The sequence below is a fragment of the Bubalus bubalis genome, chromosome 24 (genome assembly GCF_019923935.1).
Source record: "Bubalus bubalis isolate 160015118507 breed Murrah chromosome 24, NDDB_SH_1, whole genome shotgun sequence".
Classification (NCBI taxonomy): Eukaryota; Metazoa; Chordata; class Mammalia; order Artiodactyla; family Bovidae; genus Bubalus; species Bubalus bubalis.
The window spans coordinates 34,535,970-34,561,948 of record NC_059180.1 but is presented as its reverse complement, the minus strand read 5'-3'; the positions used below and the strand labels follow the sequence as shown (position 1 = coordinate 34,561,948).

At 48.8% G+C, this 25,979-nt stretch overlaps 2 protein-coding genes across 5 annotated transcripts in view; one reads left to right on the top strand and one right to left on the bottom strand.

The window, feature by feature from the left end:
- Nucleotides 1-534: 534 nt before the first annotated feature.
- On the bottom strand, nt 535-3,889 carry TMEM186 (transmembrane protein 186). Its single transcript, XM_006063384.4, has 2 exons — nt 3,843-3,889; nt 535-2,702 (listed from the first exon to the last, which is right to left on the bottom strand). The coding sequence occupies exons 1-2, from the start codon at nt 3,843-3,845 to the stop codon at nt 2,067-2,069; spliced, it is 639 nt and encodes a 212-aa protein (XP_006063446.2). The 5' UTR covers nt 3,846-3,889; the 3' UTR covers nt 535-2,066.
- A 100-nt stretch (nt 3,890-3,989) lies between these two features.
- Nucleotides 3,990-25,979, top strand: part of PMM2 (phosphomannomutase 2) — a 30,510-nt gene continuing 8,520 nt past the window's right edge. The window contains exons 1-7 of one of the 4 annotated variants that reach the window (XM_044936268.2): nt 3,990-4,178; nt 13,419-13,530; nt 15,939-16,015; nt 16,665-16,756; nt 19,837-19,936; nt 20,049-20,124; nt 23,609-23,724. In XM_044936268.2, the coding sequence (XP_044792203.1) occupies nt 4,113-4,178; nt 13,419-13,530; nt 15,939-16,015; nt 16,665-16,756; nt 19,837-19,936; nt 20,049-20,124; nt 23,609-23,724 (639 nt within the window). In that variant the 5' untranslated portion in view covers nt 3,990-4,112. The remainder of the gene's footprint in view (nt 4,179-13,418; nt 13,531-15,938; nt 16,016-16,664; nt 16,757-19,836; nt 19,937-20,048; nt 20,125-23,608; nt 23,725-25,979) is intronic. The other 3 variants (XM_044936269.2, XM_006063387.4, XM_006063385.4) reach the window with 3 other exon arrangements.

Below are 25,979 nucleotides of genomic sequence, written 5' to 3'. Positions count from 1 at the left end.
TAACTAAAGACAAATACAAATTAAAGCCGATTCCTCTTGTTCCTAAGTGCTCCCAAGCTTTCAGAGTTCTCCTCTTCTTCTCTGACCAGCAAAGCTTCCCCACAGTGATGTGGATCCAAATCAGGGTCCTCCCTGAGCAAGGGTGTCCATCCCGCTCCTGTCCAAGGCAGGACAGTCTTGCTGCTCCCGCAGCCCACCTCCTCCTCACACCTGGGGTGCCCTTCAAGGTCCGGGCCCCAGGCCATCTGCACCCCTCTCCCCAACTCGCCCCCTACTGCTGTTCTGCTTTGGACCACCCTACTCTTCTCTTGCCTTGCACATTTCCCTGTCTCTAACACACATACACTTAGCATCCGGCCTCCTCCCCACTGACACTGTCGGCCCCACAAAGGCCCCAAATCCCCTCCTTTTCTGAACTACATACAATGCCTTACACCCAGCATAAGAGGTCTGGGATGACTGGCTGACTTGGAAGCCTTCGGTAACAAACTGTGTTTGTTTGTTTGTTTATTATCTTTTTTGTTGTTGTTCTAGTTGTGCTGAGTCTTCGATGCTGTACAGGCTTTTCTCTTGTTGCAGAGAGTGGGGGTTACTCTCCAGCTGCGCTTCTCACTGCGGTGGTTTCCCTTATTGCAGAGCAGGTGCTCCAGGACATGTGGGCTTTGGTAGATGTGGTTCCCAGGCTCCAGAGCACAGGCTCAGCAGCTGTGGCGCATGGGCCCAGGGGCTACGCAGCACGTGCGATCTTCCTGGACCAGGAATCAAATCGAGCCTGAATCGTCTGCCCTGGCAGGCGGACTCCACCACTGGGGCACCAGGGAAGCCCCAAACCATCGTGAATTATATGCTTTACTTGCTTCTGTGAAATACAGTAGATTAAGAAGATCTAACTTGGTACAGTGGTAAAGAATCTACCTGCTAATGCAGGAGACCCAGGTTTGATCCCTGGGTCAGGAAGATCCCCTGAAGGAGGAAATGGCAACCCACTCCAGTATTCTTGCCTGGAAAATCCCATGGACAGAGGAGCCTAGAGGGTTACAGCCCATGGGGTCACAAAGAGTGGGACTCGACTGAGCACACACATGCAAAAAAAAAAAAAAAAAAAAGTGTTTCATGTTATCTTGACGATAAAGTCATCTTTCTCAAAATGCCATTTTTCAGTCTACACAGAGGAAGGAAACCTCTCCAAATATTTGATCTTTATCACATTCTTTACAACAATGGAAAATGGAAATCATTTAAAAGGACCAGCTACATCCACTCAGTGGAATATTTTGCAATTACTGATTTTCTTTTTTTGCATAAAAAGTATTTAAAAGAATCAAATAATCTGGGCCTTTTGTTTTTATGTATTTGTAAGGTATACTCCCCATTTTTTTCTAATTTTGAGATCTAATTGGCATATAGCATTGTATTATTTAACATATACAATATAATGACATATATATATATAGTAAAATTACAGTAAGTTAACATCCAGCATCTCGCACAGTTAACAAGGTTTTTCCCTTGTGGCTATTCTAAATGATCAACCCCTCCGGCCGCTGGGTGTACCAGGAGGCGCAGCACCGGGCGAGCGAAATCCCTCCCCGTTGCCTGGGATCCCTTCCAACGAGTCACCAGTTCTGCATCAGCAGTGACATCCAACCATCCCAGGAGACCAGGAGGATTTTTTCCCACTTTACAGACGTGAAAACTAAGGTTCTGAGAGACTTCATAACCTGGCTTTGAGAACTAACAGATCACAAGTCCCCCATACCTGTCCGATTTCAGAGCAGAGGATGGTTTGAGCAAACCTGTCATTGCTTTCTCCGAGAACCTATCAGAAACTTCTGGCCATTATCTCGATGCCACACGCAAGTCCAGTGAAGAATCTGCACTCGGGGCCTCTTTCCTAAACCCGGCTACTAACGTCCACCTTGTGAGTTTTCTCACCCCAGGGGCACAGGCATAAGTTTCTAGGCAGCCCAACCCAGTCCTTCAACCCCGCCCACACCCTCTGCCTTCCTACCGGAGCCTCCCGGCATCCACCTGGGCTCCCAGCATCCACTTGGGCTCCAGGCCATTCATTTGAGCGCGTCCAGCACCCCGAACACCTGCGTGAACCGCTCTTGGTCCAGGACGCGCCCGTAGCGCAGGGTGAGGTAGAAGGTCTGTTTCCCACTGTACTGCTGGATCCGCATGAACAGCTCCTGGGGCCGATCCGGGCTCTCCGTCATGGGGATCACGTCGGCCACGGGGCAGTAGGTGTCCTGTCGCCGGCCCCAGAAGGTCAGGTGGGCCACCCGCAGCACGGTGCCCGCCTCGTTCACATACAGGATGCCCACCAGCCTCCGGAAGAAATGGCTCATCCAGCACAACATGGCCAGGGCGAAGCCGGCGACCCCGCCCGCCAGGCACAAGGAGCTGAAGGGCATGAGGCCCTGGGAGTAGCAATAGAGGCCCGGTGGCAGGGCGGCCACCGTCAGGGCCGTCTGTGCCACCTTCAGCCGAGACAGGTACCCGAAGGCCTTGATGGCGTCGAACCGGTACACCATCTGAAACTTCTCCGTCTCTGGGCCCAGTGGCTTCTCCTTGGAGGGGGGCGGCCCGCTTCCCACCCACCTCCTGGGATTCTGCCCACCGCAGCAGCACAGCCGGTGGAGGGGCCTGCCCCAGGCGGCTGGCCCTGGCGACCGCGCCACAGCTCGGAGGACGGCAGCCTGGAAGGGAGACAGGGAGACCATTTCTCTCAGGGAACTCAACCGTGCGGATCACTCAAGGGACAGGTGCAAAGCCCCTCACACAGAGGCCAGTCCTGTGAGATCGGCATTACTGCCAGACACGGAAAGAAAGGTAAAGCCAGTGGCTTTGTTTGCTGTTGTTCGTTGCTAAGTCGTGTCTGACTCTCTGCGACCCCATGGACTGCAGCCCATCAGGCTCCTCTGTTGCTTTACCTTCCAGATCTTCAGGAAAGCTGTGCGCCACAGGAACCACCGCTTCTACTTTATCATGGAGGAAACTAAGCCCAGAGAAGGCAAGCAATGTACCCAAAGACCCACAGCCAGTCGGTGGGGCAGAGTCTGATTTTTAAAAGTGGTCCTCTTTCCTCCAGGTAGTTCAAGTAAATATGGGAAAGGAGGCACAACCTTCATTCATTCAACAGTTATCCTGCGAAAGGACAGCTCTACGCTGCCACTGAATAATCCATAGCCTGTGTGACATTTCCTCAGGCAAGAAACGCCATCAGTGTCCTAGTGGGGAACAAACCCGGGAGATAGTCATCACAATAACTTCCCAATTCTCGGTTAGATGAAAGCGTCTTCTTGGGGTCTGAAATGAAACGCTATTTCTTGGCCTAGACTGAGAAGGCGTTGAACGAAGGAGGAGGGAGGGATGGAGGCATCAACCCGCTGCGCTAGGGTTTCATGAGGCGCAGTTTCACACCTCGAATAGTGCAGTGAAAGATACTTTGGGCGGTGGAGTCAGATCTGGGTTCCAATCCCGACTGCTACAGTCACCAGCTGTGGATCCTTGGGCAAATTACTCCGCCTCTCTGGGCCTCAGTTTCTTCATCTTTCAAAACGGGGATCCAGAATATACTAAATGTGATGATGGTTTGAAAGACTTCAAAACGCACCTGATGCACTCCGAGTGCTCAGTGAGTTTTAGTTATCGCCAGCTGTTGGTCCACGTGACCGGAGGGCAAAGTAAGGCGGGAAGCAGCAAATTAAAACCCACGCGGATGTCCCTCTGGCAGATTCTCCGAATGAGAACCCCTGGCGTCTGCATACTTGCCCCAGGCCTGCCCCGGACCCCCAAAGCACGTCACCTCCCTCGCTCCCCACCAGTCACTTTCTTACCATGGTACCACTGCCCGGTGCCGGAAGTGAATCCACCTGCTCCCGGAACCGCTAATAGCGCGTGCTGGGCCCTAATAGGGCAGCGTAGCGGCGCGTTGCATTCCGGGATCTGTAGTCCAGAGCACATCCCAGAGCCGCTAGTCGCCGGCATTGTGGGAGTGGAGTCTCCTCCTCCCGGCGTGCCCTACGGCACGGGGGCCGGACCCGGAAGTTCCGGGCAGAGTTCCAAGTGCCAGCGTGTACTGTTAGGTGCGCGTGGAAACTAGGGTCATGGCTGCGCCCGGTCCAGCGCTCTGCCTCTTCGACGTGGACGGGACCCTAACGGCCCCGCGGCAGGTAAGAGGCGCCCGGCCAGTAGCTGGTGCAGAGCCCCCTACTGCTCCCAGACGGGGCTAACGACCGCCCAGGTAGGCAATCTGGGGCGGCTAGGGACCGCCCACCTCCCTTGGAGCGACTGTACTCTACTCCGTGTTCCCTGGAGGGCTGAGACGGAAGCCCTACCTCAGGGTGCTCGGAGAGATGGGACAGGCCGAAAAACTCTAAGAGAGCAAGGAACTTGTGTTGGCTTGGAAAACGCAATTCTGGACTCTCACCGTCAGCCCTGACTGTGAAACCCAGCTCAGCCCCTTTACCAGCTTGTGTGCCCTTTTCAGATGTATCACTGTGGTCTGTGCCTGTAGCTTGATGTGAAAGACAGGTTTTCAGGTCAGACAGGCCTAGCAGAGTCTCAGCTTTACCTCCTGACAACTGTGTGACCTTGAGCAAGTCACTTAACCTCAGTATCTATGGCTTTAAGTGGGGAGGTGACCTGTTCCTTGAGGTGTTCGTGGGGGTCGATTGAAATCATTTAAGTTCATGAAAGTATCTTGCAGACGGTAGGCTGGGTTCAATAACAATTAGTATTCACCACCACCAGTGCCTTCTCCAGCCCTGCAGTGGAGTGGGGTGATGGATAAGACCTAGATTGCTACAGGCTGCCTCTTGAGAGTCTCCTTGGACTCCTGGAAACTTCTCTTTTCCAGATTATGTTGCCATGGGCACAGATTTTGTGATGACGCTCATTCTGACCTCCCCCTTGCATGAATCAGTCACTGAACAGCAGCCATTCAAACTTGGGACTGGATCCAAGTGGCCTCACTGTCTTCAAGTTCTGTCTTTACCCTGCTTGGTTCGGGCCGGATGGTAGCAGTGGTGGGTGTGCTCTGGAATTCACACGCGCGAAATGTATGTGACCTTAGCCGCATCATTTTACCTTTCTGAGCCACAGGTGCTGTATCTAGTGATGATCAGATCAGATCAGATCAGTCGCTCAGTCGTGTCCGACTCTTTGTGACCCCATGAATCGCAGCACGCCAGGCCTCCCTGTCCATCACCAACTCCCAGAGTTCACTCAGACTCATGTCCATTGAGTCAGTGATGCCATCCAGCCATCTCATCCTCTGGCATCCCCTTCTCCTCCTGCCCCCAATCCCTCCCAGCATCAGAGTCCTTTCCAATGAGTCAACACTTCGCATGAGGTGGCCAAAGTACTGGAGTTTCAGCTTTAGCATCATTCCTTCCAAAGAAATCCCAGGGCTGATCTCCTTCAGAATGGACTGGCTGGATCTCCTTGCAGTCCAAGGGACTCTCAAGAGTCTTCTCCAACACCACAGTTCAAAAGCATCAATTCTTCGGCGCTCAGCCTTCCTCACAGTCCAACTCTCACATCCATACACGACCACAGGAAAAACCATAGCCTTGACGAGACGAACCTTTATTGGCAAAGTAATGTCTCTGCTTTTGAATATGCTATCTAGGTCATAACTTTCCTTCCAAGGAGTAAGCGTCTTTTAATTTCATGGCTGCAGTCACCTTCTGCAATGATTTTGGAGCCCAGAAAAATAAAGTCTGACACTGTTTCCCCATCTATTTCCCATGAAGTGATGGGACCGGATGCCATGATCTTTTGTTTTCTGAATGTTGAGCTTTAAGCCAACTTTTTCACTCTCCACTTTCACTTTCATCAAGAGGCTTTTGAGTTCCTCTTCACTTTCTGCCATAAGGGTGGTGTCATCTGCATATCTGAGGTTATTGATATTTCTCCCGGCAATCTTGATTCCAGCTTGTGTTTCTTCCAGCCCAGCGTTTCTCATGATGTACTCTGCATATAAGTTAAATAAACAGGGTGACAATATACAGCCTTGACGTACTCCTTTTCCTATTTGGAACCAGATAAGCCGGGTGACAATATACAACCTTGACGTACTCCTTTTCCTATTTGGAACCAGTCTGTTGTTCCATGTCCAGTTCTAACTGTTGCTTCCTGACCTGCATACAGATTTCTCAAGAGGCAGATCAGGTGGTCTGGTATTCCCATCTCTCAGAATTTTCCACAGTTTCTTGTGATCCACACAGTCAAAGGCTTTGGCATAGTCAATAAAGCAGAAATAGATGTTTTTCTGGAACTCTCTTGGCTTTTTCCATGATCCAGCAGATGTTGGCAATTTGATCTCTGGTTCCTCTGCCTTTTCTAAAACCAGCTTGAACATCAGGAAGTTCACGGTTCACATATTGCTGAAGCCTGGCTTGGAGAATTTTGAGCATTTCTTTACTAGCATGTGAGATGAGTGCAATTGTGCGGTAGTTTGAGCATTCTTTGGCATTGCCTTTCTTTGGGATTGGAATGAAAACTGACCTTTTCCAGTCCTGTGGCCACTGCTGAGTTTTCCAAATTTGCTGGCATATTGAGTGCAGCACTTTCACAGCATCATCTTTCAGGATTTGGAATAGTTCAACTGGAATTCTATCACCTCCACTAGCTTTGTTCGTAGTGATGCTTTCTAAGGCCCACTTGACTTCATGTTCCAGGATGTCTGGCTCTAGGTCAGTGATCACACCATCATGATTATCTTGGTCGTGAAGATCTTTTTTGTACAGTTCTTCTGTGTATTCTTGCCATCTCTTAATATCTTCTGCTTCTGTTAGGTCCATACCATTTCTGTCCTTTATCGAGCCCATCCTTGCATGAAATGTTCCTTTGGTGTCTCTGATTTTCTTGAAGAGATCTCTACTCAACTGCAAGTTCTCCAAAGGCCCTTTTTGACTCTGAGAGTCCACGATCCACGCACACTTGTAAGTTGTTAAAAACCCATAGTGGTTCAGAGCCAAGGTCAGTAATTCATTGTTTGTAAAGGGCCAGGTAGCAAATACTTTTGTGTTTGCCCACCATATGATGAGTACTAACTACTCTACTTTAATGCAAAAGCAGCCATCAACCATACATAGACACTATAGCTGTGTTCCAATAAAACTGCTGCTCAGTTTGTCCCTTTGGTTGTAATGATCTTCGGTTTACATTCCAAGGCTTCTTACACAATATCATTAGAGCCTCTTAACCTTTCTCCCTCTTTCATCCCAAGTAGGGTAGTTATTTTCATTTTAAATGAGGAAGCAGACACAGTGAAACCATGACCTTGGTTTCCATACAAGATCTGATAAAAGTCTCTGGGCCTCAGGGTATTGTTATTTGCTAAGTTTGCCATTTTCTGCCAAGGCTTCAAGGTGGAGGCTGTTCTGGTTACTAGGTGTGCCATTCAGGAACATGCTTCTGATTCCCAGAAGGAATCAGGACATATAAGCACAAAGTATGAAATAGCAGCAAAACCAGGCAACCTGCAGTGTATTCCCTTGAAACATTTGAAACATTTCTTTGGTGAACATGATTTTTACACTTAAAAAAAAAAAATCTAAGTTTTATGCACTGGGTGCTCCAGGTAAAAAATAAAGCTGATTTAGCAACAGATCTGCATTATACAACCTTTCCCTTCCTCAATAAACAACATTCTCAAACACTGATAAGCACAAGGTAATCCGAAAGCAATCAAATGGATTATCTTTTCTTGCAGCTGCTGGAACAGGATATGACCTAATCAGGTAAAATCTAACCAGTGGTGTCCAGAGCTTTGTGCATTTCAGCATGCTAGTAGAACGTTGCTGTTCTGAGTGCTTTCCTAAGAAATGCCATTGCATCTAAGAGCAGATGAGACTTCAGTTCAGTTCAGTCGCTCAGTCGTGTCTGACTCTTTGTGACCCCATGAATCGCAGCACGCCAGGCCTCCCTGTCCATCACAAACTCCCAGAGTTCACTCAGACTCACATCCATCGAGTCAGTGATGCCATCCAGCCATCTCATCCTCTGTCGTCCCCTTCTCCTCCTGCCCCCAATCCCTCCCAGCATCAGAGTCCTTTCCAATGTGTCAGCTCTTCGCATGAGGTGGCCAGAGTACCTGAGTTTCAGCCTCAGCATCATTCCCTCCAAAGAAATCCCAGGGCCGATCTCCTTCAGAATGGACTGGCTGGATCTCCTTGCAGTCCAAGGGACTCTCAAGAGTCTTCTCCAACACCACAGTTCAAAAGCATCAATTCTTCGGCGCTCAGCCTTCCTCACAGTCCAACTCTCACATCCATACATGACCACAGGAAAAACCATAGCCTTGACTAGATGAATCTTTGTTGGCAAAGTAATGTCTCTGCTTTTGAATATGCTATCTAGGTTGGTCATAACTTTCCTTCCAAGGAGTAAGCGTCTTTTAATTTCATGGCTGCAGTCACCATCTGCAGTGATTTGGAGCCCAGAAAAATAAAGTCTGACACTGTTTCCACAGTTTCCCCATCTATTTCCCATGAAGTGATGGGACCACATGCCATGATCTTTTGTTTTCTGAATGTTGAGCTTTAAGCCAACTTTTTCACTCTCCACTTTCACTTTCATCAAGAGGCTTTTGAGTTCCTCTTCACTTTCTGCCATAAGGGTGGTGTCATCTGCATATCTGAGGTTATTGATATTTCTCCCGGCAATCTTGATTCCAGCTTGTGATTCTTCCAGCCCAGCGTTTCTCATGATGTACTCTGCATAGAAGTTAAATAAGCAGGGTGACAATATACAGCCTTGACGTACTCCTTTTCCTATTTGGAACCAGTCTGTTGTTCCATGTCCAGTTCTAACTGTTGCTTCCTGACCTGCATACAAATTTCTCAAGAGGCAGATCAGGTGGTCTGGTATGCCCATCTCTTTCAGAATTTTCCACAGTTTCTTGTGATCCACACAGTCAAAGGCTTTGGCATAGTCAATAAAGCAGAAATAGATGTTTTTCTGGAACTCTCTTGCTTTTTCCATGATCCAGTGGATGTTGGCAATTTGATCTCTGGTTCCTCTGCCTTTTCTAAAACCAGCTTGAACATCAGGAAGTTTACGGTTCACCTATTGCTGAAGACTGGCTTGGAGAATTTTGAGCATTACTTTACTGGCATGTGAGATGAGTGCAATTGTGCGGTAGTTTGAGCATTCTTTGGCATTGCCTTTCTTTGGGATTGGAATGAAAACTGACCTTTCCCAGTCCTGTTTCCACTGCTGAGTTTTCCAAATTTGCTGGCATGTTGAGTGCAGCACTTTCACAGCATCATCCCTCAGGATTTGAAATAGCTCTACTGGAATTCCATCACCTCCACTAGCTTTGTTCATAGTGATGCTTTCTAAGGCCCACTGGACTTCTTAGAAGCCTGCAGAGAGAAGCAGGGCACAAACCTGGGTGGACTGTTCTCCAGCTTTCTCTCATGAAAAGCTTCAAACGAACAATCGCTGGGGGAAAAAAACAGTACCCGAAGAACCATATTCACATCACTTAGATTCAACAATGATTGGGTTTTGTTTGTTTGTTTGTTTGATTATTAGTTTACTTTTGGCCACGTTGGGTCTTTGTTGCTGCCCTCAGGCTCTCCCTAGTTGCCGCAAGCAGGGGCTACTTTTTCTTGAGGTGCAATGAGTTTTTGTGGTGGCTTTTTGTGGAGCACAGGCTCTGGGCGCATGGGCTTCAACAGTTGCAGTGTGTGGGCTCAGTGGTTGGGGTGCACGGGCTCAGTTGCCCCACAGCATGCAGAATCTTCCCAGATCAGGGATCTAACCCATGTCTCTCCTGCAGGTGGACTCTTACCCACTCTACCACCAGGGAAGTCTTCGCTCTCTTTCTTAAGCTTTGCTGCATCATTTCCGAAGCTGTAGTCGTAATGGTACTTCACCCCTGAATATTTACACCTGCAGCTCTTGACAGGGACTCTGTTGGAACCACAACTTTGTGATCACATCTGAGGAAATGATCAGCAGTGCCCTAAAGTGATTTTATACAGGGGTCAGCAAACTTTGCTCTATAAAAAGCTGCTTGTGACCACAATCGAGCATCTAAACTCCCCCAGCCCCACCACAGGAGGTAGGCAATGGTTGAGGCTCGCACAGCTGCTCGCCCCTGTCGTCATGGCTGCAGACACCACAGAGATGAACGGATATGACTGTGTTGCAGTCACTGTACAGAAACAAGCAGAGGGTTGGTTGTGGCCCGCAGGCCTGGTTTTCTGACTCTTCTTCTGCGCCTTAATTTTCCTTAATTATCCCTAGGAAGTCTTCTATATATATTTTTTTTTCCACATTAATTCCAAGTTTTGGGCTCCTTGTGTTTTGTTTTGTCTGGGATGACTTATAAAGGATTCCTTGAATTGATCACAAGAGTTATTTAGAAACATGACCCAATCAAAAATTGGGCAGAAGACTTAAACAGATATTTCTCCAGAGAAGACAGACAGATGGCCAATAAACACATGAAAAGATGCTAAACATCACTCATTATTAGAGAAATCCAAATCAAAACTACAATAAGGTATTGCCTCACACCAGTCAGAATGGCCATCTTCAAAAAATCTACAAACAATAAATGCTGGAGAGGGCGTGGAACAAAGGGAACCCTCCTACTCTGTTAGGGCTTCCCTGGTAGCTCAGCTGGTAAAGACTCCGCCTGCAGTGCAGGAGACCCTGGTTCGATTCCTTGGTTAGGAAGATTAACTGGAGAAGGGATAGCCTACGCACTGTGGTATTCTTGGGCTTCCCTGGTGGCTCCACTGGTAAAGAATCCGCCTGCAATGCAGGAGACCTGGGTTCGATCCCTGGCTTGAGAAGATACCCTGGAGAAGGGAGCATCTACCCACTCTAGTATTCTGGCCTGGAGAGTCCCATGGACTGGATATGTATAGTCTATGTGGTCGCAAAGACTCAAACATGACTGAGCGACTTTCACTTCACTTTCACTTCCTACACTGTTAGCGGGAGTATAAACTAATACAGCCATTATGGAGACCAGTATGGAGATAAAACTAGAAATAAATCTAACATATGAGCCAGCAACCCTACTCCTGGGCATATACCCTGAGAAAACCATAACGCTGCGTCTCAGTGTTCATCGCAGCACTGTTTACAACAGCCAGGACATGGAAGTGACCTAGATGTCCGTCGACAGGTGAATGGATAAAGAAGCTGAGATACATGTATACAAAGGACTATTAGTCATGAAAAAAAGAACGAATTTGAGTCAGTTGTAGTGAGGTGGATGAACCTAGAACCTGTTATACAGAGTGAAGTGAGGCAGAAAGAGAAAAACAAATATATTAATGTGTCTATATGGAACCTTAAAAAGTGGTATTGATGAAGCTATTTGCAGGGAAGGAATGAAGACGCAGCTATTACAGAGAATGGACTTGTGGACACGGAGGGAGGGAGGGAGGGAGAGCGTGGGATGAATGGAGAAAGTAGCAACAGCATATAAACAAGATGGATAGCTGGTGAGAAGTTGGCACTCTGATGACCTGGAGGGGAGGGAGGGGGTGGATGTGTGATTATGGCTGACTTGCATTGTATGGTAGAAATCAACACAACATTGTAAAAACATTTTTTTAATATATTTAATTAAATGGAAAAAGGCCTCTCTGGTGTGCGCCTCCCCCCACAAAAAGAAGCATTGTGACAGTTTTGCTGTGTGGCTACTTGACTCCATATCTCTCTCCTGCGGTGGGGGGTAGTTTACATGCTCGATTGTGGTCAGAAGCAGCTGGGTCTTATTTCCTGTTGAAAAATATTTGCTGCCACCTGGAAGGGAGAAGGTGCCTCTCTGACCCATGCGTGTTGAGCGTGTCTCCTGGCTGACCTGCCAGACCATCCAGCTCATCAGTGCTCACAAGGGTCCAGATAAAAATAAATGGTACCCTTGGGCTTCTGTGTGAAGGTGTAAGTGTTGTGTGTGTTGTTAGTGTTGCGTTTTTAATGTTCTGCAATCACAGGACTCTTCCCCACTTCCTCCCATTCTGAGCTCATGTCTGAGTACAACTTGTGGGGGCTTCTGGGGCCCGTTTTGAGTCACTGACTCAGAGGCCACTAGACTTTGCACTAGGTCAAGACTCCACCGGAAGATGTGGAAAAGATTGCACTCTCTTAGAAGCCCTTCTGCACAATTTTATTAACCATATGCATGTACTATTCTTAATGCTTTTTAAAGAAAAAGAGAAGATTGAACTCTAGATGTTTTTGTACTGAAGTTAAGTGGATTTTTTTGCTTTCGGTTTCTGGTAGCTTTATTTGTGAAGATAAGTGTACAATCACAGCTTTATTTATGAAGATATGTGTCCATGTAAGTGTACCATTAAGATTGCCAGCAGCAATAAAACAAGGGTTTAAAAGATACTTTGTGGTTTGCCTAACACAGGGATGTCACTTTGCTGCTGCTAAATCACTTCAGTCGTGTCCGACTCTGTGCAACCCCATAGATGGCAGCCTACCAGGCTCCCCCATCCCTGGGATTCTCCAGGCAAGAACACTGGAGTGGGTTGCCATTTCCTTCTCCAATGTGTGAAAAGTGAAAGTGAAGTTGCTCAGTCATGTCCGACTCCTGGCGAGCCCAAGGACTGCAGCCTACCAGGCTCCTCTGTCCATGGGATTTGCCAGGCAGGAGTACTGGAGTGGGTTGCCATTGCCTTCTCTTTATCTCAGTTTAAAATTTATTTCGAATTAGCACATGGGTTGGAATTAGCCACAACTTGAATCCATAAATGCAGTACAGTGTAGCATTTGAAAGGAATGGATCTATGTGCATTCTGGAAAAATCAGCACAGCTTAATACTGAGAAAGCAAGTCATTGTGCAAGACAGACAGTGAGTCCAACTGGTGTTTCAAAAAGTAGAACCTTTTTATATATGTGCCTACAGACAAGTGTATAAATGCACAGGGAAAAAAACAAGCTGGAGCAAAACACAACAGCTGTTACTATATTATTTGTGTGTTTTAAGCCAGGTAAAAATTTTAATTTAACAAGTTTTTGTTGTTTTTTTTTTCTGATAACTTGATGTCCCTAAGTGAAAAGTGAAAGTGAAGTCACCTAGTTGTGTCTGACTCTTTGCAATCCCATGGACTGTAGCCCACCAGGCTCCTCCATCCATGGGATTTTCCAGGCAAGAATACTGGAGTGGGTAGCCATTTCCTTCTGCAGGGGATCTTCCCGACCCAGGGATAGAACTCAGGTCTCCTGCATTGCGGGCGTACGCTTTACCATCTGAGCCACCAGGGACTCCCCAGTGTCCAAAAAGCACAGCCAAACAGTTGGTCTTACCTGTAGACGTAGAAGCAGATAGACAAGTATGAGAGTAAAGGTTGCGTTACTCTTGGGGGTCTTAATCTCCCGATTCCTGCATGTCTCCTGACTGTTTATTTTCCTTTTTGAAATGCAGAAAATTACCAAAGACATGGATTGCTTTCTGCAAAAACTGAGGCAGAAGATCAAAATTGGTGTCGTCGGCGGGTCGGACTTTGAGAAAGTACAGGAGCAGCTGGGAGATGACGGTAGGCTCTGCTTTGCTCATTAGGTTTTGGTGAAACAGTAACTTCTTGTGAGGTTGTCGGGACCCATCGCCACTTAGTGTCGTGGTTACAGCCCTGAACCCTCCTGCCTGTGGGGCAGCCTTCCTGCTTCCTCGATCAGGGAACATTTTCTCTGCCCTTAGTTTTTCTGTTTTTTTTTTTTTTTTTTTTTTTTTAATGCTATAAATACATTTCTGAAGCTGCTGGTGAAGCAGTTGGTACTCAGACACGTGGACAGATGGACCTAGAAACGTGGGTGTCTGTGTCTCGGCCTGGAATCCTTCTTGCTGATATCCATTTACTGCCTTCCTGGCCTCAGTTTGGGCACCGTCCAGACGCCCTGCTCACCTGGGTGCTGTGGGGTCCTGTGGGTTTTCACGCCCACCTCTGTTGTCCTACCGCTCAGTGTTTCCCAGAGTCACCCAAGGCTCCTCCCCTACTAGGGAACCAGAATCCAGACCCCCGGGCCCAGGAAGCCAGAGACTGACGCAGTGGATCCGCAGGGCCTGAGAATCGTACTTCAGCAACTGCCTTTGGGAGATTCTAGAGCTGCTTATGTAGCGCTGAGTATTGGAGACTGTCTGCTTCTGTCTGTCTTGAAGACTGGGACTATGGATTATTCGTCTTCATGGCCCCAGCACCGCTGGGGTTCCTGAGACGGGGCCCTGTGAGAAACAGTGGGTGGAGACCTCGAGGGCCTGAGCTTTCTCTTTGGCACCATTGATGTCCAGGGCCAAGAACTCTCTGTTGTCCGGTGCACCGGACGCTGTTGAGCAGCATCCGCGGCCTCCGCTCACTTGATGCCAGCAGCGCCCCCTCAGCCAGGGTGACAACCACACGCGCCGCCAGACACCAGAGATGTCCCCCGAGGCAGCGTCACCCCCAATTGAGAACCACTCCTCGAGATGTAATACCATCCAGTGCAAATCTGTGTGGGCTGTATGTATCCGACCGGTTACTGAAAGAGTAATCTATGGGGGACCTTTAAAACCCTCTGTTCTGGGCTTCCCTGATGGTCCCAGTGGTTCAGACTCCATGCTTCCACTGCGGGGGTCGTGGGTTCAAGTCTCTGGTTGGGGAACTAAGATCCCGCATGTCTTGGGGTGCCGCCCAAAACAAAGCTCTCTGTTCCTCTTTCACTAATTGTCCTTGTAGGTGCTCTGTTTAGAAACGCCATAAACAACATGTTGTTGTTTGTTGTTTAATTTACTCAATCATGTCCCACTCTTTGCAACCCCGTGAACTGTAGCCCGCCAGGCTGCTCTGTCCGTGGGATTTCCCAGGTAAGAATACTGGAGTGGGTTGCCATTTCCTACTCTAGGGGATCTTCCCGATCCAGGGATCAACCCTGAGTCTTCTGCATTGGCAGGTGGATTCTATACCACTGAGCCCACCTGGAAAGCCCGTATAAACAACGTAATGGGGCACACTAAGACCCCATTACCTGGTCCTGATTGCCCTTTCTGCCTCTGATCATGTATTTAACCACAGGCTCAGAGAGGTTTTGTTAGTGTAGGACAGTGTCTTACCTTTCAGAGTGTGAGTGGAAACACCAGATTCAAAACAGTCAAAAGCCAGAAGAAAGTAAAAGACCCACCTGTATGAGAATCACCTGGGGACCTCATTCAAATGCAGCACTTGGCCCCCACCCAACACACCGTGCCTGGGAATCTGCACTATAAGAAGCGCCTGAAGTTTGAGACCATCCAGATGGGTATGGGCTTCCCCTGTGGCTCAGCAGTAAAGAATCTGCCTCCAATGAAGGAAATGTGGGTTCCATTCCTGGGTCAGGAAGATCCCCTGGAGGAGGGAATGGCAACCCACTCTAGTGTTCTTGCCTGGAGAATCCCTGTGGACAGAGAAGCCTGGTGGGCTACAGTCCATGGGGTCACACAGAGTCGGACACGACTGAAATGACAGGATGAACGCAGGCAAGATTGATGTGGGTGGTCTTAAGAATCACCTGAAGAGCTTTTTTGAAAAAACATCATCTGATTTCTTAATCCGGCCCCTGCAGGTTCTGATTCAGAAACTCCGGGAGCATAGCCTCAAATTCGGCAGGTTTTCCTCACTGTCCGGATGACGCAGGTTACAGTGGGGTTTGGGAGCCATCGTTGGCTTCCACTTGCCTTTACAAATAAACAGGCGGAAGGCAGAGACACGCAGTGACCCACCACCAACTCTCCAGTCTGCAGACCAGTCATCATCTGTTAAATTGATAACAAAGCGTCTTTTAAAAAAATTTTTAAGGAGCTTTATTCCACCCTCCCAATCTGTTAAGATAGGTCAGTGTTGGAGTTTAACAGTTTTGTTGGCCACGTGTTAATGAAGAAATAGAAACACAAGGTTCAATTCATTGCATTCTAAAGTTTCTTTTGTTTTGTTGGCAGTTATTAAAAAATATGATTACGTGTTTCCAGAAAATGGCTTGGTAGCATACAGAGATGGGAAACTCTTGTGTAAACAGGTAGGTTTGTAAGTATCCAGACTACGACAGACTACTAGTCAAATGTTTTCTGGAAAGGTACTTGAATGCCTCCGGGGGCTGAGTGGTAATGAATCTTCACCCTCGTTTTTTACATTTTGGATGTTGAACCATGTGACGATCACACATTCCAAATTGCTAACTTAACTTTTATAATTGCTTTTTAAGGGTAATTAATATTTCTGTTATGGTAGCAGAGACCAGTGCAGGCTGCCTTGCTACAGACATTTTTTACGCAGTCCTGTGTAGCTCTTATTACCATTAGGATCATTCTGTTCAGACAGAAGAGGAAACTGAAGTGAAACAAATATGTTTTCTATCCGTGTCTGCAGATATTTTAATGGGATAAAAGCAGCAACAAATAAACTCTTCAGGGGCTTCCAGGAAGTACTTTGAGAGATAATGAACATAAAAATCTTGAGTAATGAAGCAGGAAATGATTCTGACTGAAGCCCTTTCTGGTTTGCCCGATGTTTTCAGCAAATAAGAAAGGGAGAGGAGGAAAGCTGGGTGTCACCCACCCCCGCCAGCTGACCTTCAGCCCGCGGTGGCTGAAAACCTGGCTTGGCTGGAAAGCCATTTGAAAACATCTCCCACTGTGTCAAGTAACATCAGCATTTTCTTTATCTAGAATATTCAAGGTCACCTGGGTGAAGCCCTAATCCAGGATTTAATCAACTACTGTCTGAGCTACATCGCAAAAATCAAGCTCCCGAAGAAGAGGTAGGTTTGCTCTTAGCAACAAAGTGCCGCTGGAGTATGGCGTCACGTCATCTGGCGGGTTGGGGCTCAGTTAACTCCACAGCACAGTGCTTACAAGGGCCACCGGAAACCTTCTGCGAGGCCCGCAGTGGACGAAAGGAAAGTGAAAGGAGAAGTGAGAGTGAAGTCGCTCAGTCGTGTCCGACTCTTTGCGACCCCATGGACTGTAGCCTACCAGGCTCCTCTGTCCATGGGATTTTCCAGGCAAGAGTACTGGAGTGGGGTGCCATTGCCTTCTCTAGCGGATCTTCCCAACTCAGGGATTGAACCCGGGTCTCCCGCATTGTAGACAGACGCTTTACCGTCTGAGCCATCAGAGAAGTCCTAGCAGTGGACAAATGATTATATAAATGATGGCGTGTCCACATGACAGGAATTGAAAGCTCCATGCTTTGAAAGACTGCCAGTCAAGGCCCCTGCCTGTGACACAGCAGCGTGGGAAACGCATCGGCCCAGCTGGGGGGCCAAAACTCTCAGCCCCTGGACCCAATCCCCCCCAGATCCAAGTTCACTCGGCCCCGCTGTTCAATACAATCTGAATTAAGTGCTGTCGTTTTTTCATTTTTACCCATTCATTCATTCGTTTATTTTTGGCTGTGCTGGGTCTTTGCTGCAATGCATGGGCTTTTTTCTAGCTGTGGCGAGCGGGGCCTACCCCAGGTGCAGTGCAGAGCACTGGACTCCGTGTGCAGCTCGAGGGCTCTAGAGTTCCCGGCTTAGTTGCCCCAAAGCATGTGGAATCTTCCCAGACCAGGGATCAAACTGTGTCCCCTGCCTTGGCAGGTGAATTCTTAACCAGTGGACCACCAGGGAAGTCCCAGGGCTGTCATTTGAAAGTCTGATTTTAAATGTCCGGGCTCCCGGTTTCTGTTGCATCTGAAGACCCAGTAGTTCAATGCCTGCCCTCAGCATGGCAGCAGCTGGCGAGGGGCACAGGCTCAGTGCTGCCCCCCCCACCACCGTCTCCAGCCTTTCACAGGCTGTGTGTCTCATTGTTCTGACCTCTCTAGACATTGATTTGTGAACCTGCCTCTTGCTCCAAACACTTATCATCTCAATTCCCATTTTTAAATAATAATAGTAACATGCACACATGCCACAATTAAAAGATTGGCAGGAAACGGACCGGATGCTAACAGTGGCTGTTTCTGGGTAATGAGGTTACAGGTGGTTCTTTGAAATACTTTTCATTCTCTTCTGTCTTCTGCACTTAATGTGTGACACCCTAGTGATTAGGAGGTGAAACATTTCTGAAAAGGCAGTTGAATCTCAAGAGATGCTGCGCTTTGAAGACTGAGTTCCTGAATCAGGTGGCCCTGCTCGGCTCCTCCTCTCAGAGGGCGGGGCTTTTGGTTTTCTCGTCTTTTCTTGTCTGTCCCAGGAAGCGGGGTGGATGAGGCGGGCGGACCTTCAGATCCGTTTTTGTTGGAACTGGGAGGTGACCTATGAGCCTTCGTTACCCTGTGGTGTTGACATTTGCGTAAATTAGAAATTCAGGTCAGTTCAGTCTTTACTTTGAGCTAAGCGTTAAGGGAAAATAAAAAGAGGGTAAGATCCACTCCCATTCTCAGGATGTCATCTAGTGAGAGACCAGCGTGCAGAGTTGCGACTGAATTAGCCCAGGGTTCCTGGTGGATTCAGGAGGCAGAGCTGAGACCCTCTGAGCAGCATTTGCCCACATTTCTCGTGGGCCTCACTCTATGCCCCGCACAGGTCGGGCAGGTGCAGTGAGATGTCAGATAGTCCAGATCTTCAGGGGGGAAGTGAATGCTTGATCGATCGCCTTAGTCCTGGTGTTAGAAGCCATTCAACAACGCATCAGCCGCCCTCCCTTTCTCAGGAATGAGAGTAATGATGTGTCCTTGAGCTGGGGAAACAATAGAGCCCTTTTACTGACAGTTTAGGACCCACAGGCCTAGGATCCCTGCCCCCGCATGATAACCATTGCCCCCCACCCCCGTGTACATGTAGACGGAGTAGGGGACCGGCTGGGCTGTACAGAGTCCAGGACAGCTGGGCGGGGGGTTGGAATAGTGTCTCCAGTATACACACGTTTGCCTCTTGCTCTGCAAGTGGAGCACAGCAGGGGAGGGTCCAGTGAGGGAGACTTTGCCGTTTTCACTTTACCTGATTGAGTATTCATTGCTAGTCAGTTAGCAAAGTACTTTTACATAAAGATTTCAGGAGCTCCTTCGGGGGCTTAGAGCGAGTGCCCTTAGCCCCTTTCTGAGGCTCAGAGCGGTGCCCAAGGTCACCTGGTAAACTGTGGCTTGCCTTGGCCTGGAATCTGGTCCCAGCCCCATGCCTGGCACTCATCTTCACAGTACTGTTACTGACCTCAGCAGCTTTTCCTGTGTCTCTTTGCTTGGTGAAAAGCAGCATTTCACTAAATCACTGGCCACGATGTCTGGATAGATACTTTCAGATTCCTCGGGGAGCGTGAAGAGCTAGTAATTGTTTCCATAGCTCTTTGCTCGCTGTAACATTCTCTGCCCAAGAGCAGCACTGTCCAGCTGAAATGTAATATATTTTTTGAGCTTTCTGTGGTCCTGGGTTTTTTGGTTTTTAGGAAAGAAAGGAACAAGTGAAATTCATTTTAATATGCTTTATTTAACCAAATATATCCAAAATACAGTCATGTCAAATATGGTCAATGTAAAGCGTTATCAGGACCTCCCTGGTAGTCCAGTGGCTAAGACTCCACACGCCCAATGCAGGGGGCCCACGTTCGATCCCTGTTCAGGGAACTAGGTCCCTCATGCTGCAACTAAGACCCAGCTCAGCCAAATAAGTAAATATTTTAAAAGTAAGGAAAGCCTTATTAGTGAGGTACACTTTTTCATATGAAATCTCTAAACACTCGTCTCCTTTCGGATCAGCCACAGTTCAGGGCTCACGGGCCACGGCCCAGCACAGCTCCTCCACATGTTGATTGCACCCGCCTCTGCCTATGGAATTGCCTGCCTCTTAGCCCATCTGTCCTTCTGCCATGTTGCTCAAATGTGTTCCCGGGACCCCTCTCCCCTTCCCCTCCCGCCCAGGGGCACTTTCATAGAGTTCCGTAACGGGATGCTGAACGTGTCGCCGATCGGAAGAAGCTGCAGCCAGGAAGAACGCATTGAGTTCTACGAGCTCGATCAGGTGAGTCTTCCTGAAATAGCCCGGGTGTGCGGACACGTGGTGTGCCTGTCTGTGGCCAAGAAAGCCTGCTGTCTACTGCTCTAGACTCGCGGTATCTTTTTGTTTTCCTCAGAAAGAAAACATAAGACAAAAGTTCGTGGAGGATCTGCGAAAAGAGTTTGCTGGGAAAGGCCTCACGTTTTCCATAGGTACCATATGTCTGAGGGGTTCATGCTGGGAGGTGGCTGTGGGCCGATGTGCTCTTGGACTTGGACTCAGTTCAAGTTCAGGGCTCATGAGCCACATGGGGCTGGTGACAGCCATACGGCCCAGTCCAAGTTCAGCTCTTGGACTCAGTGCTCAGTTTGCTGATGGGCAGCAGGATTTTACAGGTGGCCCGTCCATAAGAAGGAAAGCACTCGCCTGGGACTTCCCTGGCAGTCCAGTGGTTGAGACGCTGCACTCCCAAAACAGGGGGGCATGGGTTCAATCCCTGGTCGGGGAACTAATCCTGCGTGTTACACAGCACAGTTCAGTTCAGTTCAGTTGCTCAGTCGTGTCCGACTCTTTGCGACCCCGTGAATCACAGCACGCCAGGCCTCCCTGTCCATCACCAACTCCCAGAGTTCACTCAGACTCAAGTCCATTGAGTCAGTGATGCCATCCAGCCATCTCATCCTCTGGCGTCCCCTTCTCCTCCTGCCCCCAATCCCTCCCAGCATCAGAGTCTTTTCCAATGAGTCAGCTCTGCGCATGAGGTGGCCAAAATACTGGAGTTTCAGCTTTAGCATCATTCCTTCCAAAGAACACCCAGGGCCGATCTCCTTCAGAATGGACTGGCTGGATCTCCTTGCAGTCCAAGGGACTCTCAAGAGTCTTCTCCAACACCACAGTTCAAAAGCATCAATTCTTCGGCACTCAGCTTTCTTTATAGTCCAACTCTCACATCCATACATGACCACAGGAAAAGCCATAGCCTTGACTAGATGGACCTTTGTTGGCAAAGTAATGTCTCTGCTTTTGAATATGCTATCTAGGTTGGTCATAACTTTCCTTCTAAGGAGTAAGCGTCTTTTAATTTCATGGCTGCAGTCACTATCTGCAGTGATTTTGGAGCCCAAAAAAATAAAGTCTGACACTGTTTCCACAGTTTCCCCATCTATTTCCCATGAAGTGATGGGGCCAGATGCCATGATCTTCATTTTCTGAATGTTGAGCTTTAAGCCAACTTTTTCACTCTCCACTTTCACTTTCATCAAGAGGCTTTTGAGTTCCTCTTCACTTTCTGCCATAAGGGTGGTGTCATCTGCATATCTGAGGTTATTGATATTTCTCCCGGCAATCTTGATTCCAGCTTGTGTTTCTTCCAGTCCAGCGTTTCTCATGATGTACTCTGCATATAAATTAAATAAACAGGGTGACAATATACAACCTTGACGTACTCCTTTTCCTATTTGGAACCAGTCTGTTGTTCCATGTCCAGTTCTAACTGTTGCTTCCTGACCTGCATACAAATTTCTCAAGAGGCAGATCAGGTGGTCTGGTATTCCCATCTCCTTCAGAATTTTCCACAGTTTCTTGTGATCCACACAGTCAAAGGCTTTGGCATAGTCAATAAAGCAGAAATAGATGTTTTTCTGGAACTCTCTTGGCTTTTTCCATGATCCAGCGGATGTTGGCAATTTGATCTCTGGTTCCTCTGCCTTTTCGAAAACCAGCTTGAACATCAGGAAGTTCACGGTTCACGTATTGCTGAAGCCTGGCTTGGAGAATTTTGAGCATTACTTTACTAGCGTGTGAGATGAGTGCAATTGTGCGGTAGTTTGAGCATTCTTTGGCATTGCCTTTCTTTGGGACTGGAATGAAAACTGACCTTTTCCAGTCCTGTGGCCACTGCTGAGTTTTCCAGATTTGCAGCACAGCCTAAAATAAATTTTTGAAAAAACCACTGTCCTGCAGAATCAGCCGTAGCAGCAACTTGCCAGACTAGGAGATGAATTCCAGGCTGCTGGTTCTGAATCCTCACCCAGCAGGATTCTCCTCCAAATGCTTCTCCTGCTCAAAAACGAGAGCATCTTGCTTGATGAACTGTGTGACGAAGGGGCTTCCCAGGTGGCACTTGTGGTAAAGAATCCACCTGCCAAGGCAGGAGATGCAAGAGACTCAGGTTCGATCCCTGGGTCAGGGAGCTCTCCTGGAGAAGGGAATGGCCACCCACTCCAGCATTCTTGCCTGGAGAACCCTGTGAACAGAGGAGCCTGGAGGGCTACAGGCCTTGACTGAACACACACACACACGCACACATGTGCGCTTGAAGAGTGAGAACTTATCCGCACACCTTTGGGCAGAGGACAGCACGTGGGTGACTCCGTAGAAGAGATGGGACAGGGCAGGGGTCAGAGGGGGCCCGTTAGGTCAAGTAAGTCAAATGTGTCTGAAATCCTGTAACGTGTGACCTGCAGAGAACCTTAGAAGTCACTTGTGCTTATTTTACAGATCAAGAAACAGGGCCCAGAAAGGAGCAGGCTCTCGTCTAGGTTCCCGGAGCTTCTGCCGACAGTGACCGGCCAGCGCGGCTGTTGCTGTGTCTGATGCAGAGCCCCTCTTGCAGCGCCGGGCGTCTCCACCTTGCAATCAGGTGGAACACGCCCAGCTTTAAGCAGACAGGTTTCTACTGTCAGTGCTGGTGACCCGTTTCTTAAAGCCCTCTCCTTTCACCAGCTCTAATAAGCGAGCATACCCTTGCCAGAAAACTAGAGCTGCAGGGGGACTCTGTGTAAAAGATAAATGGGTGGGCTGTTAAGTGTCCCAACAAAGCCTTGAAAGGGTTTTTTGTTGCCCATGAAAGCTGTGTGGAAAATCGCCATCCGTGGGATTTTCATTTTCCTGCACAGCAAGCTGGGTGCATCCTGCTGTTGGGAGGATGCAGCGAGAGCGTGGTGTGGCTGGAGGTGAGCAGGGCTGCAGCAGGCAATTGGCAGCCTGCACGCCGGGCCGCTTCAGCGTCTAACCCTGCCCTGCAGAGGCAGACGTGGTTCTCACTCTGAGTCAGCATGCTGCGTCTCTTCTTCAGACTTCAGATTTTTAGATTTTAAGTGAAATGATGTCCAGAGCGGGGGAAGCGTAATGCCAAAATTAATTTCTAGGGACTTCCCTAGAAATTCCCCCCTCCAGTGGTTAGGACTTCGTCTACGAATACAGGGGTGGTAGGTTCTATCGCTGGTCAGGGACCTAAGATCCCGCATGCCTCCGGGCCAAAAAAACAAAACGTAAAAGAGAAGCAACATTGTAACAAGTTCAGTAAAGACTTTAAAAATGAGCCACATCAAAAAATATATGTATATATCCATACCTTAACTAAAAATAAAACAACCACAGCAACAATTATTTAGGGAAAAAAAAAATCCTAGAAGCTACCCCTACCGCTACTGCTGCAAAGCACTTCAGTCGTGTCCAACTCTGTGCGACCCCATAGACGGCAGCCCACCAGGCTCCCCCATCCCTGGGATTCTCCAGGCGAGAACACTGGAGTGATTGAAGTTACCCCTAAAGTATGGTAATTAGCAAGCCAGGGTAATAAAAGTCAACCTTGGGGCTCCAGTTACAGACTAGCTTGAAGTGCACGTTTTTTTCAGTGACACATCATTAACCTCCTTTGCATCTCTGGCTTGTGTGTCTCTCCCCGCTCGGCAGGAGGCCAGATCAGCTTCGACGTCTTCCCCGATGGCTGGGACAAGAGGTACTGCCTGGAACATGTGGAGAAGGATGGCTATAAGACCATCTATTTCTTCGGTGACAAAACCATGCCAGTAAGTATGGAAGGGTGTTAGCAGCCGTGTTGTTCAGTTTAGGTTGAGGGGAAGGACAGACAGAGGGGCTTTTCCCCCCCCACACTTCGCCCGGCAGCCTGGCTGACACTGGGTGGTGGCTTCTGTCCTGCGGGGTGTCTCTGAGCTCAGACACCTGCCGCCTCTGGAGGTAAGGATAGAGCCTTTCAGTGTGGCGTTGAGTGTCGCCCACCCGAGCACCTTCCAGAACAAGACCTGGGGCTGTCATCATACCCTCTTTCGTTTCGAAGCCCTTACCCTTTTTATTTTTCACCGTATTTTTCCCAGAGGCATTCATCTTGATTAGGCACGAGGAGCCCTGAATGGTAGGAGAATGGGAATCTCGTGGGTCTGACATTCAGGAGAGATGAGGTGCAGGGTCAGATCTGGGCATCACTCACGGGGTAGGGGGCTGTCCCAGGGGCGCGGTCAGGAACCCCCGGTCCAGGACTGAATCTGAACTGGGGGCTGAGAGCAGAGCCCAGTGTGGAGAGGCCAGCGCCAGCCAAAGGGATTTCCCCAGAGCCTCGGGGCTCTCCTGAGGACAGGCAGGTCTCCGCGAGCCCGACCAAGAGGCGTTGCCGCCATCAAGGCCCCGAGGAGGTGCGCCCCTAATGGCCACTGCCCCGCCAAGGGCCGCCTCCCTTCACCGTCTCTCACCTCGTGTCCCTCTGCTTCCCCACGGGCCACGCAGTGTGGTCGCTACCTTGCTGTCAGGCTCCTTTCTCAGGCTTGTGGCTGCCCTGTAGCAGCCAGTGCTGCAGAAAGACGGCATGGACGGCGTCTTCAATTCCTCCAGCAAAACACCCAGGGTTTGTGCTGTTTTACTAAAGTCTGTTCCACGTGGGAGGCTTCCAAGGTGGTGCTAATGCTAAAGAATCCACCTGCCAGTGCAAGAGATGTAAGAGATGGAGGTTCGATCCCTGGATTGAGAAGATCCCCTGGAGGAGGAAATGGCAGCCCACTCCTGTATTCTTGCCTGGAGAATCCCACAGAGAAGTCTGGCGGGCTACAGTCCATGGTGTTAGAAAAAGTCAGACACGACTGGGCAACTTAGCACACACGTTCTACGTGGACCTGCCTTTTTCAGTAAGATCTCCACGTGTTAGTCTTCCTGCAGGAAAGGGACTTCCAGATGGTATAGTCTCAAGGCCTGCTTTCTGAATCATAAAACTGGGGGACTTGCCTGGCGGTCCAGCGGTTGGGACTCCAAGCTTCCACTGCCACGGGCCTGGGTTCAATCCCTGGGCAGGGAACTAAGATCCCACAAACGGAGTGGCGTGGCCAGAAAAAAAATTATAAACCTGGGTCTCAGTGAGGTTAACCTTCCCAAGGTCACACAGCTAATGATAGAGCTGACGACCCCAGAGCCAGCTCCCCACAATGAGTATACTTCCCAGTCCACAGACCGTCTCTCCAGCGGGCACGGTTGTCTCGTTCCCCAGAGAACCCCATGCTTCTCAGGAGCTGTATCACTGAGCCTCTCTCTCAGTGATGGAGAGAAATGGTTTATAACCACCTCCTTTTGTTGAAATGCTTTGAGGCAGAAGTGCTTTTGAATTCAGGCAAAGAATTGGGGGAAGAAAGTCACTGTCTGAGGCAAAGCGAGCAAATGACATTACCCCCAGGATCTAAGAGACGGCCAGATACCTCCCCCGTCTCCCCAGCTTTGAGCCGGTCCTTTAGTATGAGAAGCAGGCTCTTCAGACGGGCCAAAACAGAATATTCTGTGACCATGGCCTTCTTGCTCTGCGTAAACAGCCATCTGAGGCCTTAGTTGGGGCTTTGCAGAGTGGAGTGCACTCCTTGAGGTAATCAATAAACTACTTCTTTGGGGAATTTTTCATGTAGGAATTAGAGAGTTTTCTGTTTAACCACTGCCTTACCACACATCAGTCTGTTTTGTGGTTTATTATTGTTGTTTTAACTTTTATTGGAGTATGTGCTGTGCTGGGCGTAGTCCCTCAGTCATGTCCGACTCTTTGCAACCCCATGGATCATAGCCCGCCAGGCTCCTCTGTCCACAGGGATTCTCCAGAATAAGAATACCGGAGTGGGTTGCCATCCCCTCCTCCAGAGGATCTTCCCGACCCAAGAATTGAACCGGGGTCTCCTGCACTGCAGGCAGATTCTTCACCAGCTGAGCTACCAGGGAAGCCCTTACTGGAGTATAGTCACTTTTTAATGTTCTCTTACTTTCTGCAGTACAGCGGTGAATCAGCTGTGTATACACACCG